The 19,643-nt window shown below is 41.5% G+C and overlaps 1 protein-coding gene across 1 annotated transcript in view; it reads right to left on the bottom strand.

The window, feature by feature from the left end:
* The window catches only part of LOC306914597 (phospholipid-transporting ATPase ABCA1), a 272,775-nt gene that overhangs the window by 183,999 nt on the left and 69,133 nt on the right, over positions 1 to 19,643 (bottom strand). The window contains exons 4-10 of the mRNA XM_079491713.1: positions 19,052 to 19,145; positions 18,227 to 18,368; positions 17,035 to 17,153; positions 13,746 to 13,873; positions 12,425 to 12,625; positions 8,982 to 9,062; positions 8,241 to 8,439 (exon numbers count right to left, since the gene is read on the bottom strand). Coding sequence (XP_079347839.1) covers positions 8,241 to 8,439; positions 8,982 to 9,062; positions 12,425 to 12,625; positions 13,746 to 13,873; positions 17,035 to 17,153; positions 18,227 to 18,368; positions 19,052 to 19,145 — 964 coding nt within the window. The remainder of the gene's footprint in view (positions 1 to 8,240; positions 8,440 to 8,981; positions 9,063 to 12,424; positions 12,626 to 13,745; positions 13,874 to 17,034; positions 17,154 to 18,226; positions 18,369 to 19,051; positions 19,146 to 19,643) is intronic.

Raw genomic sequence — 19,643 nt, 5'->3', positions numbered from 1 at the left:
AGACAGAACTCGTCATGATTGAAGGCAATCTCAATGCAGTGAGATATCGGGATGAGATTCTGGAGCCAGCGGCGATCCCATATCTTCAGAATCTGGGACCTAACGCCATCCTCCAGGATGACAACACTTGCCCCCACAGACCCAAGATCATCACTCCACAATGTGGGAGTGGGGAAGAGAAGGTGCTAACCACATGTTCGCCGCTATAATCCACCTTAGTATTATACAAGTCTAATGAATATAGGCTTCTAACTTACCGTAGTAGCCTATATTGATTTGTATTTCCCCAATCATACAGTAGGCCTACTCTATATTTTATTGTATTACTTACAGTAAAGTCAATTGAAATAAAATAATTGCATTCATATTCCCCATAATATTGAGCTACTCCTGTATACAGTATGTGTGTGTGTGTGTGTGTGTGTGTGTGTGTGTGTGTGTGTGTGTGTGTGCGTGCGTGTATATAGTGCAATTAAGTGCACTACTACCAGTGTTTTACCAGATTGGGAGGGTTGAACAGTATATTGTATATTGCTGGTTGAGGAGTGCAAGAATGAGAACCTGAACCATTTCCAATTTGTGTGCTGTCAGTGTGTTACTGTGTTGGTCGAGCTGACCATTATGTTGGCTCTCGAGACAGTAATTGGTCATCTTGTGGCCAATTTGGCTAACAGTCTGCTGTAGTGCATAGTCCATGACATATCCCAGCATGTCACAACATATCTGTTCCCAAGCATCATTCATCTTCTGTTAGCTGAATACTTTTATAATGAATGGCATTTTTATAGCACTTTTCCCAAGCACTTTACAATGGTTTATTCAGTCATACATTGGGGAGGTGAAGCGGCAAACAGTTGTCGCCAGCGTCCTCACGTCCCACATCCACACACCAATGGTGGCAGGCTCACACCGACCGACTCATTGGAGGCAGTGTCTTGCACAAGGACACTTCGACATGTGGACAGGAGGAGCCGAGATTCGAACCGCGAACCCACGGGTCATTGGACGACCTGCTCTACCTCCTGAGCCACAGCCAGCAAGTTCAGTAGGCTGATCTGCCTTCTTAGTTTTATGGCTGTTCACCAGACCAACAACAACCTTTACTATTAGTACTTAGTTCTATTGCTAGTACTTAGAGCAGGGGTGCCCACACTTTTTGACTTGAGAGCTACTTTCAAAATGACCAGCTCGGCAAGATCTACCCACCAAATCAATTATTATACCATTGCTGAAAATAGTTTAAATATGTACCTGAGGGGGCTTCGGAATAGTAGAGTTCGTGTTTCTGTACAGTATAAGACAAATGCAATTGGAATGGGAAATAGAGGGGGAGATTTTTTTTATTTTTTTTATCATTTTTTTTCTTCAATATATTTGAATGAAATACTCTTTAGGGGCATGTCATGTGATCTACCTGCACAGCCTTTGTGATCTACTGGTAGATCGCGATCTACCTTTTGGGCACCCCTGACTTAGAGTATCTATTTAAATGGGATGCATGCCAAACAGTGTTGATTTAGCTTTAGTCATAGTCTTCTTAATACAATTTTGCTCACTGAAATGTTTTAATTTAGTCTAGTTTTAGTTGACTAAATATCATAAGATTTTAGAACTAAATCAACAGTTGATTTTGTCGACAAAACATTATTTTGGTGGGCCTTGGTGGCTGGAGAGAGAAGTCTGAAGCTCTCTGGTGGAGCTGTTGCCCCCGTGACCTGACTACTGTTAAGCGGTTGAAGATGGATGGATGGATGGATGGATCGATATTCGGTGGAAAAAGGTAGTTGAACATTTTTCGTCATAGTTTTAGTCGACAACATCAACACTGATGCCAAAATATATGATACATGACAAAAGTTGTAACTACTAAAAGTCAGGAAGCTATTGTTTATCACACTGAAAGGAAATAAACAATTAATGACACTCATTTTGAGTCCTGTTCCATCTTCAGCCATGCTTGAAAGGCCCATCTACCCTAGACAACTTTCCAGAGAGAGAGAACGAGAGATGTCAGGTGTGCTGAAACTTCCTGAAAAACGATGTGTCTCTCACGCACGCACAATGTTACAGATGATTAAGTTCTAGTGCACCATCCGTAGGAGAGTGGTAAAACAGAAACCAAAAGGCCTCCTCCTTTCATTTGTATGTTACATTTGACCAAATTTCCATAGAAATTTGGTCAATTTGCGTGAAACTGTGGGCATAACATAAGTAACTTCCTACGGTATATTGACCATCCTGTTAATTACCCGTTTCCCTGGCATGACTTTAAAAACTCCCGGTTCTCCTTAACTTGCACAGTGTATATCCTTCCCATCAGAGAGGTGTTACCCAGCATGAGGGTCCGTGTGGTGTGTACGTGACATCATTGATTGATTGATTGATTGAAGAATTTATTAACAGTTTGCAGAATTACAGTACATTTCAAGCACAAACTCAATACAAAGGCTGTTAACTGTGAGTGGACGACCCAATTAAGCATTACACTTGTTTCCAACAGGGTCCACCATGTTCAAATCATCAAAACATTTAGAGACGTACAAATAGACACTTCTATAGACAGAACAGGAATTCATCAAAAAAGAATTCATCAAAAAGGAGGTAAAAAGGGAAAAGAAATATATACAGTGAGGGGAAAAAAGGGGGGGGGGCGGGGGGGGGGGATTCAGATTTTACGGGGGCCAGTTTCGAATTGCAGCCATCCGTAGGTGCCCTTTGAGAGCGGTTTTGAAGGAGTCAAGGGATTCGCATGTCTTAATGACAGTTGGTAGGGCGTTCCACATTTTGGTGGCATAGGAGTCTCTTGGTGATACATGCACACATAGAACAGTTCTGTCTAAACTACAGTATCTTCTCTATTGATAAAATTTTAGACAAGCTGCCTGGCAAAATGGGTGGTCTGAAGAAAAGGAAAGGTGAAGAAGAGAGAAAGAAAATAAATGAAGCGCACGCACGCACGCATGCACGCACGCACGCATCTGTGTTTATTCATACTAGCATTCCATGTTTAAGGCAGTAGTGCTGTCTTGAGAGGTTACACACAGGCCTAAATGGTAAATGGTGCATTTATATAGTGCCTTTATCCAAGGCGCTTTACATAGATTGTGCATTACATTCACCCATTCACACACACATTCATACACTGATTGCGGCGGAAGCCATGCAAGGTACCAACCAGCACAATGGGAACAATTTAGGGTTCAGTGTCTTGCCCAAGGACACTTCGACTTGTAGACAGGAGGAGCCGGGATTCGAACCGCCGACCCATGGATCATTGGACGACCTGCTCTACCTCTTGAGCCACAGTCGCCCCCCAAGTTCTAATTAGCACCATCCGCAGGTGTACTACCCGCATGCATTACAAGTTACTACAATACTATAGCCTACTGATACACTAACGATGATAGTGTGATAGTAGAGTCATTTCAACTACTGTATGTTCTTATCTTTATATTTGGCCTATATTGCTTTACCATGTCTTATTAATGCTTAATTTTATTACATTGTTATCTTTGGATAACTTTCCTCCCAGATTAAAATATTTGAAGTGAATTTAGTTGACTGACGGTTTGGGTGGCAGTGGTGGCCGAACGGTTTGCGGAGCGGTCTTGATACCGGAAGGTCGCCAGTTCGAATCCCCGGACCGGCACGTTAAAATTACCACCGCTGAAGTGCCCTTGAGCAAGGCATTGAACCCCCTACCATGAAATGTTCTATGAGCAGGGTGTGGCTGTAAACAAGCATCTCGAGCTTAGTCCATTCACCCTGGGTAAACAAAGAACTTTGCTTTGCTTTGGGTGATCGGAGACAGAGTATACCTATAGGTTTAGGTTGTTTCACTGCACCCCTGATACTATAGCTGTCCCGGATTCTTTATGGATTGACTGGTTTTAGTCTACAATATTTAGGTTGCACACACGCAAGACAACACCAACAGTGAAAGGATTGAACAAAAAAATAGAAAATTAGAGATGTGAATCTTCTGCAAGACAGCGAAGATGACATATTAAGCTGGATGGACGAGACAAATGCATTGCATTGTGATGGTATATGTCGTGGTATTTTGACAACATATGTATATTTTATAACTTAGTAGTGGGATCAGAGTAGTGGAGAATCTATATTTCACACCAGGCACTGCCACAGTCAAGTAATTGCTCCGAGCCTCAAGTCAGCCCCTCATCTTACCTGGCGAATTTAATCAATTTGAGTTGTCCCCTGGAGAGACGCTCAACACAGCACGACAGTGAGGCAGGGCTGTGAATACGGACACGCACGCACGCACACACTCCTACACACACCTATTCCAAGCAGATGGATAAGAATGAATGCATAATCATGCAGACCTCATGTCAACGCATGCACACCAGCACTCACAAACACACACTGTCATCTCAGAAACACACACACAAGCACTCACAAACACACACTGTCAACTACATGCTCAGAAGCGCACGCACACACACACACACGCACACGCACACGCACACGCACACTTCAATCAAACCATCCCAATGCATTGGATTGCACATGCTTCCTATCACTATTCAACTAGCCTTGGGGGCCGCAGGCGTTTTGTTACTATTGAACCAACTCAAATATGTTTACTTTGAATAAACATGATTAGAGTCATTTTCAGACACGAGACAGACAAGATTCTGTGTGATATCAAAATGGGAGAATGACTTGAGAAATGTAAGAGGGTTTTAGTACTGTATGTACAAGCAGAGTTGGGTGTAACTTGTGTTGGAGAATACAACTAAGGAGATGAGTTGAACAGGTATGCGACTTTACTGTGAGCTGAAAAGGTGCGCCGGCAACTTACTACGCACATTACAAACCGGTGTCAGCAGCAGCAGCAACAACACAACACAGCCTTACGGCCGCAGGCACACTTTTATCTACTGTCGCAACAACATGTCGTGAACCCCATACACAACAAGCAGGAACGGACTGTAAATACACATCACTCCAGTCTCCAGCTGATCTAGGGGTGCATTCGAAAATACAGCACTGAGCGCATTGGCCATTGTGGCCACTGGCCAATCCAACCGTAATATGTGAGTGCGCTCTGTGTGGACATTTTCAAACGCACCCTAGTGTAGCTAGTAGCGACACCCCCGCCGCAAGGAGAGTTTGTTTGTTTGTTTGTTTTATTCCTTCACTTGTTCAACAACCTGGTATTAAGAGCATAAAGAAAGATCTTGTGTATGTCCTGAGTCCTGAGGATTATAAAGATTTGTTAAGTGGCGGCAAATTATGTGACAATGCATCTCAGGTGATTTTATGGAGTAACGCCAAAGGAATGTAACGAGTAGTGTAACTAGTTACTTTCTCCAGGGAGTAATCAAGTAATGTAAGGCATTACTTTTTTCAAACGTAATGTGTAATGTGTAGTGTATTACTTTTTTAGTAACGGACCCCAACTCGTACGTGATGTGAGTAGCCTATATGTGATGATGTGAGCACGGTGCTCAGAGGACACTTTGTTGAGTGAAGTGGCCTGGACACACTGTGTGACAGCTGACAGCTTTGTTGGGTGTGTGGGGGTGGCTGATGAGGTGGCCGTTGGGTGTATGTGTAAATATATATTGGCGGAATATGTAGGTGGGTATGTAAGTAGTTAAGGCATGTACCGTATTCATGTGTGACTTGTATTGCCATCTTTGTCTACCTGCAAAAGGACCACTATGGAAACAAGTTACATTTAAACTTTATAGTGTTATCGTCAACATTGTTCAAAGAATGTACATAATTTGTTGCAGCGTATGACCTGTTGCTACAGTCTTTTTGTTATGTCAAATTAATCAAAATGCATCCAGTACTACAACACCCACCCACATTAAGTGACAAATCAGACAGGAGTATTAAACTTCAGCTAACCTTCACAAGCAAGTTAATTTACTGTAGCTACAGTAGCACTCAAAGAACCACACATACTGTACTGCAGGACAGGCCTTTTGAATAAAACAGCCAGCTTTGAGATAATAAGTGATGTCACAGAAAACAAGAACTCATGTGCAGAATTGTGGGCAATTTGTTTGAGGGATAGCCAGTTACAGTATGCATAATGTGAATTGCTGGATTTGTATCTCCGCCAGTCCGGAACGGATGGGAAGCAGAGATTATGTTTTCGCCCCTGTCCATCCGTGTCTGTGACCAAACCCCTGGGATCCCCGAGGCTAGTGACCAGCTAATCTAAGTTTTAAAATCATCAGAGTCCCATGTCCCTGGAGGGATACCTACACATTTATTGATAAATGGTAAATGGTGCATTTATATAGCGCCTTTATCCAAGGCGCTTTACATAGATTGTGCATTACATTCACCTATTCATACACCGATTGCGGCACAACCAGCACATCGGGAGCAATTTGGGGTTCAGTGTCTTGCCCAAGGACACTTCGACATGTTGACAGGAGGAGCCGGGATTCGAACCGCCGACCCATGGATCATTGGACGACCTGCTCTACCTCCTGAGCCACAGTCGCCCCTGATAGACTAATAGATGTTGAAACTATTTGGAAATGTGACGACTGGAAGGCAGCAGAATTCTTAAGCCATAAATTATATACACATGGGACAATACTGCAGACTGCTCACTCTGCGCCTTTGTTGCACTCAAACAAAAGGAAATTGGTGCAGCACAAAATCAGGCCAATAGCCACACAGCTAGTATTCGCTTCAATTGTGTTCTCCTCGACGACCAACCGAGTTCTGTGTACACAGCTAGAGGGGGGTACACTCTGATACACTTTCTGTTCAAACACAACAAAATAAGGGAATTAGAATCTTCCCAAACTGAGCAAAGCATCAGTGTTGCATTCAGCAAAGTCCCGAGGAAATATCACCGTCGTCCTTTTCACCATGTTTTTCTCAAAAGCTTCATATGGTGGTGGTGTGGTGTTGTTGTTTTTCTCCCATGCTGAGGTATGGAATCAATCAGAAACACCTCCTATTCATGTTTTATTTTATGTTTGGCCAATTTAAAAAGGGCACTGGCTTTTACCGTCTTCCATGGAAGAACCGTTCTAATCCTGTCTATTTGTTATAATGGAACCTTAGATGTCCTCCATTTCCATGAAGCATTAACCCATTTTGGGCGGGAACCCCTTTTGGTGTTAGCATTATGTTATGCTTTAGCTATTGAAAAATAGCAGATCTACAAGCTCATAGCGCGCCACCGAGTGGCGCGCTACGAGCTTGTAGTTCTGCTATTTTTGAAAAATCGAAGAACCACTGACATAGAAACATAGCTTTTTCAGAAAACAGGATCAGGATGTAGAAGACATTTTTAGAATCTGATCTCACGTCAAAATGGGTTAATTTGGAAAGGTCAGAATATTGATCCTTTTAAGAACATTGAGCTGGCAATTCTTTATTACCATTTCACTATTCTTTTGAGTGTGCTTACACTAACAGTGCTAACAGTAACACATGAGACATAATTCGACTATTATATGGACACACTGTACATTCCAGATTAATGGAACTTCACCTGACTATCACAACTATTATTGAATAGAAAGCAATAAACATGATTTGAACATATTGACATAAAAGTTGGACTTACTGAAATGTAATACATAATCAGTTTGGGAGGCACTAAAGCCAAAGAAGTAGGCGTAATGAAACTGCCTGAGTTAACGGAGTATGCATTATGTTAACTCAGTCAGACCAGGTGCATATGACTCTATTTTAACTTTGTCATAATCACTATTATATGATAACGCTGACGAAGGCCACACAGGCCGAAACGCGTTCGTTATCAATGTCAGAGGTAAATAAAGTCATATCAAAAGGACATACAATGAGTGCTGACATTTTCTTCATTTCAACTTGTATATTCGAGCCTTGCACCGTAAGAACTTTATTCTAACCTGGAGTGTTGTGGGTTGTCTGCTTCGGCAGTACTTTCTTGCTCATAATCGCTATTACCTGCCTGTCTTGTGCTTCATTCTCACTGTTGTTGCTGCCAAGTTCCCGACAGGGATCAATATAAATACTGTAGGTCTATCTTATCTTATAAGATAAACATGATCTTATCTCACAACATTTTCACTATGCATATTCAAAATCATGTACCCTGTCTCCGAGTTCCAGGGCGATGTTATGCTAATCATCACTACATTGAGTACCTCTAGTTCAGCGGAACCAGCAGCAATTAAAAAAAATAAAAGTGACTGGAAGAGGCTGTATGAACATGCATGCATAAAGTAAAGGCTATTAAGGGCACCTACTGGAATTGGCAGTCCTGATGTCAGACACTGAGTTGTTGCTGGCCATCTGTCTGGAGGCTGGAAAGCTCAGGGTCAGATTGGTGGAGTTAAGGTCAGACTCCTTCCCACACAGCAGCATATTGATGCTACCAACCACGTCCTGACGGAAATCCAACGAAGCGGCAGCCTCGAACATCATGGAGTCCTGCAACTTGGCCATCTGGTCAGGTGCAAACGCATGTAAACAATACCATTTTGTTTGAGATGAAAAACAGGAGAATAATCGTGTTCAAGCTACAGCTACACAAGAAGAGAGTGGAGGTGTGACACCACTCACTCAGTGGTCATAGACAAATCTGGGCTACATCATCATTATACAAAGGAAAAACAGCATACATTATAGTGTGCGACAGAGGGTGACAGAGGTAAATGGTAAATGGTGCATTTATACAGTGCCTTTATCCAAGGCGCTTTACATAGATTGTGCATTACATTCACCCATTCACACACACATTCATACACCGATTGCGGCGGAAGCCATGCAAGGTACCAACCAGCACATCGGGAGCAATTTGGGGTTCAGTGTCTTGCCCAAGGACACTTCGACATGTAGCCAGGAGGAGCCGGGATTCGAACCGCCGACCCATGGATCATTGGACGACCTGCTCTACCTCTTGAGCCACAGTCGCCCCAGGTGAACTGCTGATATAGAATAAGCTGAGATTTAGTTGTGGTTATAAATCACATGCTAGTGCCACTAACCTCTTCAATCACTGGTAAGGCGTCTCTGGTGGTTTTCTGCACTAGTTGAATTGTGTCTGCCGAGTTCAGGTCCAAAGGTAGCTAAAGCGGAGTATGCAAAGTGTTAGTTTCACAGAACAGATTCCACAAGATTAAAACTAAATTAAGATGCTAAAATGAATGCTGCCGTTTGGGCATAATCATTCTGTTTTTCTCATACCAGGAGCTGAAAATAAACTATTTATCCACAGTGTTGTTAAAATGATATTCTGAAGCAAACACAAAGAGGCATTCAAGTGCATGCAAGATTCAAGTCAAAGGTAACAATTGCATGCCCTTTCAACAGCAGCCATCATTTCCATGTGTCAATTGTATGTCTGCTATACAGGTCTGTCTTGACCTTCAAAACATAAAACGATGCAGCTCAGAAAATCATCCAGATTCCAGGACAAAGGTGGAGATAAATAGCAAGCAGGGGGAAGGACACTGGAGCACAAAAAAAGCTTGGGGTTTAATAATTATACTAAATACGGTAACGTATTTAAGAAGTCAAGCGGATCGACCAGTAGCTATCCAGGGCACATGAAGTACTGACTGAGTACATTCATTTTGGTAAAATTGTACACTTGACAGCAATGTGCATGCCGAGTGAAACATCACAATGAGGCTGATTGAAATAGCACATGTTTCTCTCTTGGGCAATCAACAGCTTGAAATCACTGCTATTTAGTTTTGATTGATTAATTGTATACTTTATGAACTTGCAAAAATGGCACAGTGGCACAGATTTATACAGGAGAATGCTAAAAACCCAGGTCTTGTTTCCATTGAGGTCCTGTGTATTCAATTCATGGTGTTGATGTGCAGAACATGCCAGTGCTGTAACTGTAACACATCAGAATGTGGATAAGTGGACCCCACGGCACAAGACAATCTCGCAAACCTCATTTGTTCAACTCAAAAGTATTCCAGTGTACTTATTTGTTGTATTATTGAGAGTCTCAGGCCTCACACGTGTTTATTTATTTATTTATTTTTTCTATAAATCAGGCGAGCCGATTGGAAAATGATTGAATGAAAATGGCATAATAATTGAATTGTGAGCAGCACAAGGATTTCACTGCCCTTCTGGTACGGTACCTGAAAGATAACTGATGCATTTGCATTTCAACTAAATCCAACTGAAAATAAAGCCTATTCTTGGCCTAATACCCAATTAGCTTGGTATGCAAGTAATGGCATTATATATATGTGTGTGTGTGTGTGGTGTGTGGTGTGTGGTGTGTGTGTGTGTGTGTGTGTCGATACTGTATCGGTAAACTATCGGATCGGCCCCTTATTTGCTCGAGTCTCTTGCGGATGACAGAACTTCTCGCCCTATCTCGAGTGAGAAATTAAAAAAATCCTACAGTAATAGCAGATCTACAAGCTCACAACCTAGAACATCGCTATGTGCTGTCAGCTTGTAGCTCAGCTATGTTTGTATGGTTATGTACATTATTTATAACTGCACAGTGGCGTACATATTTATACTGTAATCAATTAAATTGATTGCACCCCTAAAATCATCCTCTTCCAGTCAGTCTCCTCAGTGACAGTGATAAATTCAACCTTTTTTCCCCTTTATGTTGTTCTTATCACCTTTATTCATGAACTTCAAGCTTTAAGTGTGAGAGCCTGATGTTCTTCTCCTGCTTTTGCTTCAGGCACCGAAGAGGTTTTTCACCATATCTTGTCTGTGCTTTCTTTGTCAATGACTAAAAAATGCCTTGGGGGGGCTTAAATCGTTCAAATGCTCAATCTTCCGCTCTCCTACAAACTTCCTACCTTATCTCTTATTCATTGGGTTTTTCTGTCCCATACATTTTCTCTCAGAGATAAACTCAGCAGGAAAAGCACAGGCTTTCATCATCATGAAGGCAATGCTGTGTTTCTGTCCAACTAGGAAAAACATCAATATTAATAAACAAATAATTTCCACCTGACCGCATGCGCATCAGTCACTGGAGACCCAGAGTAGTGCTGGAGAAAAATATCTCCATTGGAGAGAGAAGACATCTCAAGGTTGGCTATACAATTTATTTAACCCATTCTGACCTGAGATCAGATTCTAAAAATGTCTTCTACATCCCGACAGCTTTCTGAAAAAGCTATGTTTCTGTCAGTCGTTCTTCGATTTTTCAAAAATAGCAGACCTACAAGCTCGTAGCGCGCCACTCGGTGGCGCGCTACGAGCTTGTAGATCTGCTATTTTTCAATAGCTAAAGCATAACATAATGCGAACACCAAAAGGGGTTCCCGCCCAAAATGGTTTAATACAAAATGCTTTGTATCTCTCGTCAGAAATATGAGACTGAAATACAGCATATTATACTGACAAAAGGTAATAGGCATGGTGCTGTGTATCACTGTGTAGATGAAGGGTAGGCAGTTAAGTTCTCCCAGTCAGAAAAGGCTTAGTTTAACACTATGTGCCCTTCTCTGTTTGGAAAATGCTTAAGCATAAGTTTCACATAAGCCTATATATCCTTTCAACACAATACTGTATAGACTTCAATATCTTACTCAGCACACGCATTGCTGAGGACCCGGGGGAGTACAGTGCCTGGCGCTGCGTCGGTCAGATAGGCGGTTGTCTAGAACGGCTGATTGGACCAATATGCCAATATAGGCATATTACCGTATATGGAGATCCGGTTGCCCAGAACTGTCGATCCGACCGAAACTTAGCGTGCGTATCACAGAGGACCCAAGGGCGTTGTGATATATATGTCAAGTGGGAAGTCGGTCAGATCAGCGCACCAGAAAAGATTGGTGAATCCACAAATCCCCATGGAGTACGCTGATGTCATCAAGCAATTATGTAATAGGGACACACACAGCAGACCAATACAGAAATCTCCATATATAGACATAGAAGGGACAGATACAGATGGGGTTTCCAACTTGCATTGTTCCCGACTTGCATCGTTTTTGAGTAGGCTGGTGCCCAACGGTCACTGTTCAAGTTTAGAGAAAGAATTCTTGACAATAAATGTATAGCACAAATTACCTGGGACCCTTGCCATTTTCTATATTTAGTCTTAGAGTACAATCTGGGTAAGATTGGAAATGTGGATTACCTGTTTGAATGTACAGTAAATCATTACAGAAGTCCTTCATTGAGACAGAATTCCTTCTAATACATAGTTTCAATTATTGTCTGCTATACGGTTGGCTTGGCATGGGAAAGTACAGCACTGCAGTATGCAAAAAGGCAATTTTGTTGCCAGTTCATGGATTGAAACCCCGTTTTTGAACCACAATGTGCACTGCACACCATACGCGTTGAGAAAGCTTTTGTTTGCTTTTCCAAGGAAACCTACATTCACAATTGGTGTTAATCAGTGAGGTCACAAAGCACACATTTCAGGCAAAAAAAATAATAATCTGAAAGGATACAAAAGGAAATTGAGTTACTGTACCTGAGTGACCACTTTTCTCATGTCCAGATTCTGGAGTAAGACTTGCCGGGTGTTTCTCAGCTGCTGTGGAGTGAGGGAATAGCAGCTGACATTTTGAAAGGCCTCCTTCTCAGCCAGGCTGTTGAATTGGACGTACTCATCCAGGTTGGTTCCGTCACAGAGGAAGCTCTCCAGGTCTCCTAGCTGTGGGACACCCGTCACCTGAAGAACAAATTCCAGCTAAGCAACCTGGCAGTTTTATATTTTCATCCATATTTTATTTATATAACATTTGTTTTCTTGACGTTAGCGGTTGCGCCGGTTCTTTGCCCTTTTCAGCTGCCGTCAAACCTTGCGTTGTAGGTTAGATGTCAAGTTCATACATTATTAATGCACATTGTTTTGCTTTGCTCCAGCTTTTCTTATCTCTTCAAGCAAAAACTAAAATGGCCATGTATGTACATCCAGCCAGAAGTCACTACTGACCACGAGAGAGATACACAGAATGTAATGCCTTATGTTAAAAAAAATCACACATGTGTGAAGTGAGGGGCGCTAATATATTAAAGTCTAATTCGTGTTGATTAGGTGATGTAATGGTGATGTATGAGGCACATTATGACGTAAGATTTCCCTTCATTGTCAATGGCATTTACAAAACAAACATTGAATGAAAGACAAACATTAAACCTGTATATAGAAAATGTATCAGACCAGTCTGAAGTGAGTGGTGCTGTACTGTACTTGTGCACTCCCTGGCCTCTGTGTGTGTGTGTGTGTGTGTGTGTGTGTGTGTGTGTGTGTGTGTGTGTGTGTGTGTGTGTGTGTGTGTGTGTGTGTGTGTGTGTGTGTGTGTGTCAGGCTGCGCAACAGTGACACTTGGTGGTCAAAACGCTATCTCCAACTCGGACAGACAGACAGACAGACAGACAGACAGACAGACACAGCCAGGGACACACATAGCTGTCTATAGGAGTGGCTAGCGCCACTCAAAAATGTGTTTGTGTGGTGGATGTTGTGAGCTTGTAGATCTGCTATTTTTGACAAATGTAGACAATTAGTGTGCTATGTGTAGAGCAGTAGTTCCCAAAGTGTGGCCCAGGGACCCCCAGGGTTCCGTCAGGGGGTTCCTGAGGGTCCCCAGCAAGACGACGAACAGTTGAAATGTAAGCATTACATTTGGGGACTATATTCGAACAATGTTATGTGGAAAAATATGTTCTCTTGTAGGGGCACTGGCACAAAATCTTTTCAAGTGGGGATCAATTTGGGGGTCCTTGACATGAAAATGTTTGCGAACCACTGGTGTGTAGAGCATGTGAGGCTGTGAGCAGGTTCTTACTGGCTTCAGTTGGATGTTTGCAGCCATCAGACTCTGGATTACAGTCGGAGGCACGGACAAGTCCTCTCTCAGATATGTTGTAAATGTTTCATTGTCATTCAGAATGCTCCCCAGACGCACAGGCTGACCTTAAACAGGAATAGAAGGCCGAGAGTGAGAACAAGGACGGGATCTTGGCTATAATTTGAAGAAATGAGCAGCAAAAACGTATAGGCTTACCCCAAAAGGAAGAACAGAATATCCAACACAGTAAAATCTTTCTTAAATTTTCACTTAACGCTTAGTATGTAAAACAAAATCACACCCGTGTGAAGTTAGGGGCGCTCTTATCATCGTACATCATCCAATAAAAAAGTGAATATACTTAATTTGTCAACTTATGTTATTATCTTGTAACTCACTCAGTGCCACAGGATGCCTTATGACGCCTCCCCCTTATCCATGATACAATGTTATATTCAATGTATATATATATATATATATACATATATATATATATATATATATATATATATATATCCTTTCATTGTCAATGGTATTTAATGTTTGTGATGCACCAAAAAGCTGATTTGTTCAGACATAATTAGCTCCCCTCAAAAATGGGCCGGTAAATGAATTAAATTTACATTTTGGAGTTCACAAGAAGGATATGTCCTCGGGAAACAACAAATGTTTTATATTCCGTTCTGGAATTCTGGGAAAAGGAATGTATAAGAAATTACAAAACTGATTCTGATTACTGTCTGTTTGACATTACCCATTGCTTTGAATGGCACACGGTCACACTCTCTGAGTGCACGATGCAGAAAGTATAAAGCCTTGAATAATTGGTGCAGAAATGGGTGGAAAACTGGAGCAGCATGAGTGGGTGACAGTCAGCGCACATGTCCATAAACATGTATCAGTTTGTTAACAAGACATTCTCTCCTGATTAGTCACCCACAGATAGCTGCGATTTAGCAGAGCCAGCATCAAAACCAATCGTCTGTTCAATGTTATCATCCTCCCCTTTGACAAAGAGAATGGCTGTAAATTGCGAGCCAAGAGACCCTGCTGTTTTCCGTCTACATCCTTTCGTATCTGTTGAACTTGTGCATTGTGTGCTCTGTGGCACTCCGAGCATATGCTGCCGATAAGACTAAAGGATGCATAATTAAATTAAATCAGCACTTTGTAAAGTGTAATACATGAAAGTCAGTCAATTACCAATGCCAAAGGTTCGTACTAGAGATGTGCTGAGGGTGTTTTATTTTACCGTGGGCTACATAAGGTTTTATTATGATAAATGTTAAAAATAAATAAAAAAGTATACAGTATTTAAAGGAGCATTCCGTGATTTGGGTGATTTGGAAAAAACCCCGGTCCGCCCCGGTAACAAGATGTGCACATGCACAAGCACTACAGTGGGGGGGGGGGGGGGGGACACGAAAGGCCAAAAGCACGCACACTAAGGCCCGCCCCCACTCGATCATGATTGGAGGAAGGCCCCCTCATCCTGATTGGATGAAGACTTGGCCACCTAGCCAAACACGTTTTTTGACCCCAGGGCCTCACTGGGGACAGGGAGGAACTCGTTATATGGTCAGCACACTCTATAGTAGGGAGGATTATCACAACAAAACAAAAAAAGAAGTGATATTTGAATTAAGTGAAATCCCTGAATATACCTTTAACAATTCAATACTGCGTTGAATTAATCACTCTATTGGATACACTGACTACCTATAGTACTTACATGATTACAACTTTTTATTATCATGTCCTTCAGGACTGCAGTACCATCGGCCTTCATGAACAGGGTGAGAGAGTGGGGAGGCAGTATTATGCTCCGGAGGCTACTTTTTCTTTCATTCTGATTGAAGTGACCACCTCAGGCTTTTAATCAAGCCTCATTGAAAAAGGGACAACACAATCACCTTTGTCACCCTGGTCCTTTGATATCACTCTGTTCCCCGTTCTCGTTAATGACCTTTTGTGCTCTCCCCTCCGACGATGTATTCCCATTAATTATGCTCAGGCTTAGATCTTTGATGGATTTAATCTTGTATATTACAAGCCAGCGACCCCAAAATGCAAATGGCCTGCACGCCGTTTATTGAATGGCAGACCCCCCCCCTCCCCATCCCTCCTCCCTTGCCTATTTGCAAATTAGGTGCCTTATGAAAATCTGAATATCATCAGGCTAAATGAGCCTAATGCAAAGTAGCAACTTATCAAGACAAACGATCTGTCAGTCTGCACAACAAATTGCATCATAAATAACCCATTTTGACCTGAGATCAGATTCTAAAAATGTCTTCTACATCCTGACAGTTTTCTGAAAAAGCTATGTTTCTATGTCAGTCGTTCTTCGATTTTTCAAAAATAGCAGACCTACAAGCTCGTAGCGCGCCACTCGGTGGCGCGCTATGAGCTTGTAGATCTGCTATTTTTCAATAGCAGATCCCCCAAAATGGGGTTCCCGCCCAGAATGGGATAATCATGCGGCATTGTTTTTGAGGGATAAGGGAGAATAACAAATCCTCCAACTTGTCATCCACATGATGGGGCTACTTTATTTGATGGAGGATCACAGCAAAGACGTGGCAAAGTGATTGTGGATGAGACTGAGCATGTACTGGTCCAATTACTTCTGCAACATTACTTGCTGGCAATGGAATTTCATAATTTATGTTCCATCCACCAGAAAATGATAATTTTGCGCTTTGACCCATGTTGGTCTTTGCCAGGTTCCGTGCTATTACTCTGACTCACCCCGTAACTCAACCAAAAGCAACCAACTGGATATCCATTATGCTTGTCATGCGCAACAAAATAAATATTTTGGTACTAATGACCATGACCTCAAGGAAGTTGGAACTTAGCAAAGCTAACTTTATTTTTGAAGTGAGGGGTGCTCTTATCATCGTACATCATCATGACATAACATGTTGATTTGCTCAGACACATATACGTAAAGTTTCCATTCATTTCAATGGGAATTTAACAAACAAAAAAACGATTTGCTCAGACACATAATGACGCAAGTTCTACATTCATTATCAATTTGTGCGGGACAAAAATAGCCGATTTGCTCGTCTACATATGACATAAATTCTCCATTCATTGTCAATGGCATATAATTTGTGAGTTAGGACAAAAATCTACACTATAGCTGAATATAGGAAGGGCTAGCGCCCCTCAAAAAAGAAAAAAAAGAAAGTAGATCGACCAATTGACAGTGAAACACCATAATAAAAAAACATATAGCCAAATGTATTTATGAAATATACCATTCATAATAACTTACCATTAAGTGGTAGTAGCACTGAGTTCCACTGGTCCAGATCATCTGCCAGCAAGCGGACGTTGGTGAGGAAGGATCTGTTCACCAGCAGTGTCTGCAGCTCAATCAATATCCCTGCAATTCTGGTGAAACACCAAAGAGACCAACCAACAGTAAAGCAGTGTATATGTAATATTTTGGGGGAAAAGAGACAGCTGGTTTCAACCCAACAATGTTTAGTTTTTCTATTCTGAAAATATTCTGTAAATGGTGTATACTGTAAGTATATATTTGAAAATAAAAAGCTGATATATAATACCCCCAAAGCAAAAAATAAATATACTCAATAGAATTACTGACCGTATTTTGCCAATAGCATTAATTATAACATGATCAGAATCAGATACCGGTACAGTATGTTATTAATTCAATAACTTATGTGATTAACAACTTGGACCACACATTGCACGATATTTACTCCGATAGATGATCAGATGATAATATATATAACCTTTATTCCTTGGGTAGTGCAATGTTGATAAAACCGCATCGGAATCAACAGTTCTGAACCTTGTGTGCTGTGCGTGTGTGCGTGCGTGCGTGTGCAAGAGACAGAGAGTTATTTATAACGTGCTATAGCGCATGTAGGCTATACTATAACAAACATTTCGCCCTGTGTAGGCTGGCAATTCCTGTGTGTGTGTGGCGTGCACGCAGAGAGAGAGAGAGAGACGTCTTGTGTCGGTCTCGGGTCTCACGCTTGTATCATGGCATCCTGCACATGCGTGAGATGTCAAAATGAATTGGAATAAAAAACAAATGATGTAGCCTACTGTATACTGTATGTATCGGGTCTGGATCGCATCTTGGTGAACTCTTGCAGTGTGTAATGCCTAGTCGGCTATCAATCGTTTAGTCGATTTTTTTTTTTTAAAGACTCCTGGGAGTGTGAAATACATGACGATCTGATAACTCGCCGACAACTTTAAAACTCCTACAGTCTGTAGGGCCCATTATTGTGTCACATACCTGAAATATAAGCTCACAACAGCATTGCAACGCTTGTAGATAAGCTATTTTTTGCCAAATGCTCACCTTAACTACAGGGATGCTACGGATCATGCTGGTATATCTAACAGTACAAAACCAATCACTGGCATTTATCCAAATAAAGTGGAAAAGGGAGCAGAATCCTGCGCAGCGCTGCTGTAATTACATGGAGTCGTTGTAGTTGTTGACTTGGCCGGGGGTTTCCCCTGGGGTAGGGTAGCTCAGACAGGGATTGTCCAGGTTGCACATCATGCCTTGGAGCCACGGCAGCACGCCAGCTGACGGCATGGCTTTATTTGGATAATGACCTTGAAGAAGAGAGAGAACACGATTTATTCACCTGCCAGGTGCAGGGTCTAATTTTCAGTAGTTGGGGAAATATGAGGACCGTGATGGAGGTACGGTAGGACAAGGCTAGGATATCTTTCATATTATTAGATCATCGTTTTCCGTCAGACATTGTGGCGTCTCTACATCAGCATCTCTACATCAGACCATTTTTCTTCCCCACCCCTTGCTGCTGTGGCTTGTTATTCGACAGTACACATAAAGGAGACAACATGCAGGAAGACATGAGACATGAGACACAGGTCAGAAAGTAGATTAGAACCCACAAGACCACACTCACTGTACCGTGCATGCTGTAAGAGTATTGCATTATAAATTATTATCATTTTATTTTTTAGAAAAGCCATTTGAGTTAATAACATGACAATGCTGATGAAGGCTTGAACACTGAAACGGCTGATTAAAAGAATAATTAAAAGTGCCTTAAAATGAGAGTTCCGTGAGTGCTGTTTTTCTCTTTGAGAAATGTTCTAGTAAAGTTAATAACATGATCCAACATGAAAATAGTGAAGTCACACATTAGACCCAAGGGCACTTTTGTTTTTCATTCATTGATTGTGTGTGATATTGTCAAATATAGTGTAGATGTGTTGTGTAACGTTATACTCTAAGCAAATAGACATGATAAAGTGCTTATACTTACATTGGCCTTTGTACGCAGGCTTATTGGTGGACCGCACCCACACCAGGATGAAGAAGAGAAACAGAGGCCATACCACTTCAACCACCAGGCGCACCTGCAGAGAGAGAGACTCATATAATCAAATACATTGTTTGTTATAAAACGTATGCATAAAACATCATGAAATCAAGCTCGTTTAGTAGGGTAACAAAAAGCTTTTATTGAACTTAAATGACATGTTCAGACTCAAACAAAATGTATATAATATACATAATATATAATATCACAGTTATTGAGAATATAAGGCCTAAAAAAAGAATGAATTAAATAACATTACTTAACAAAATATGGTAATGACAGGTGGGTTTATGATCCAAAGCAGTAGTAATTATGTTTTTAGAAACACCTTAGTAAAACCTACAAAGTACAAACAAGTCTCTCATAACGGCACAGAAGGAAGAGAGCTGCTGCCTTTATTTGCCACTATCTGTCATGTTAGTCCAACCAAATTATACACTTACAAAATAAATGATATAACATAAAACAGCATAACACATTAATCCAACACATTCCCTATGGCGGAAAACAACACAATAAAACAAAAGAAAAAGTG

The sequence above is a fragment of the Electrona antarctica genome (genome assembly GCF_951216825.1).
Source record: "Electrona antarctica genome assembly, chromosome: 21".
Lineage (NCBI taxonomy): Eukaryota > Metazoa > Chordata > Actinopteri > Myctophiformes > Myctophidae > Electrona > Electrona antarctica.
This window is presented reverse-complemented; position numbering and strand designations above follow the sequence as displayed.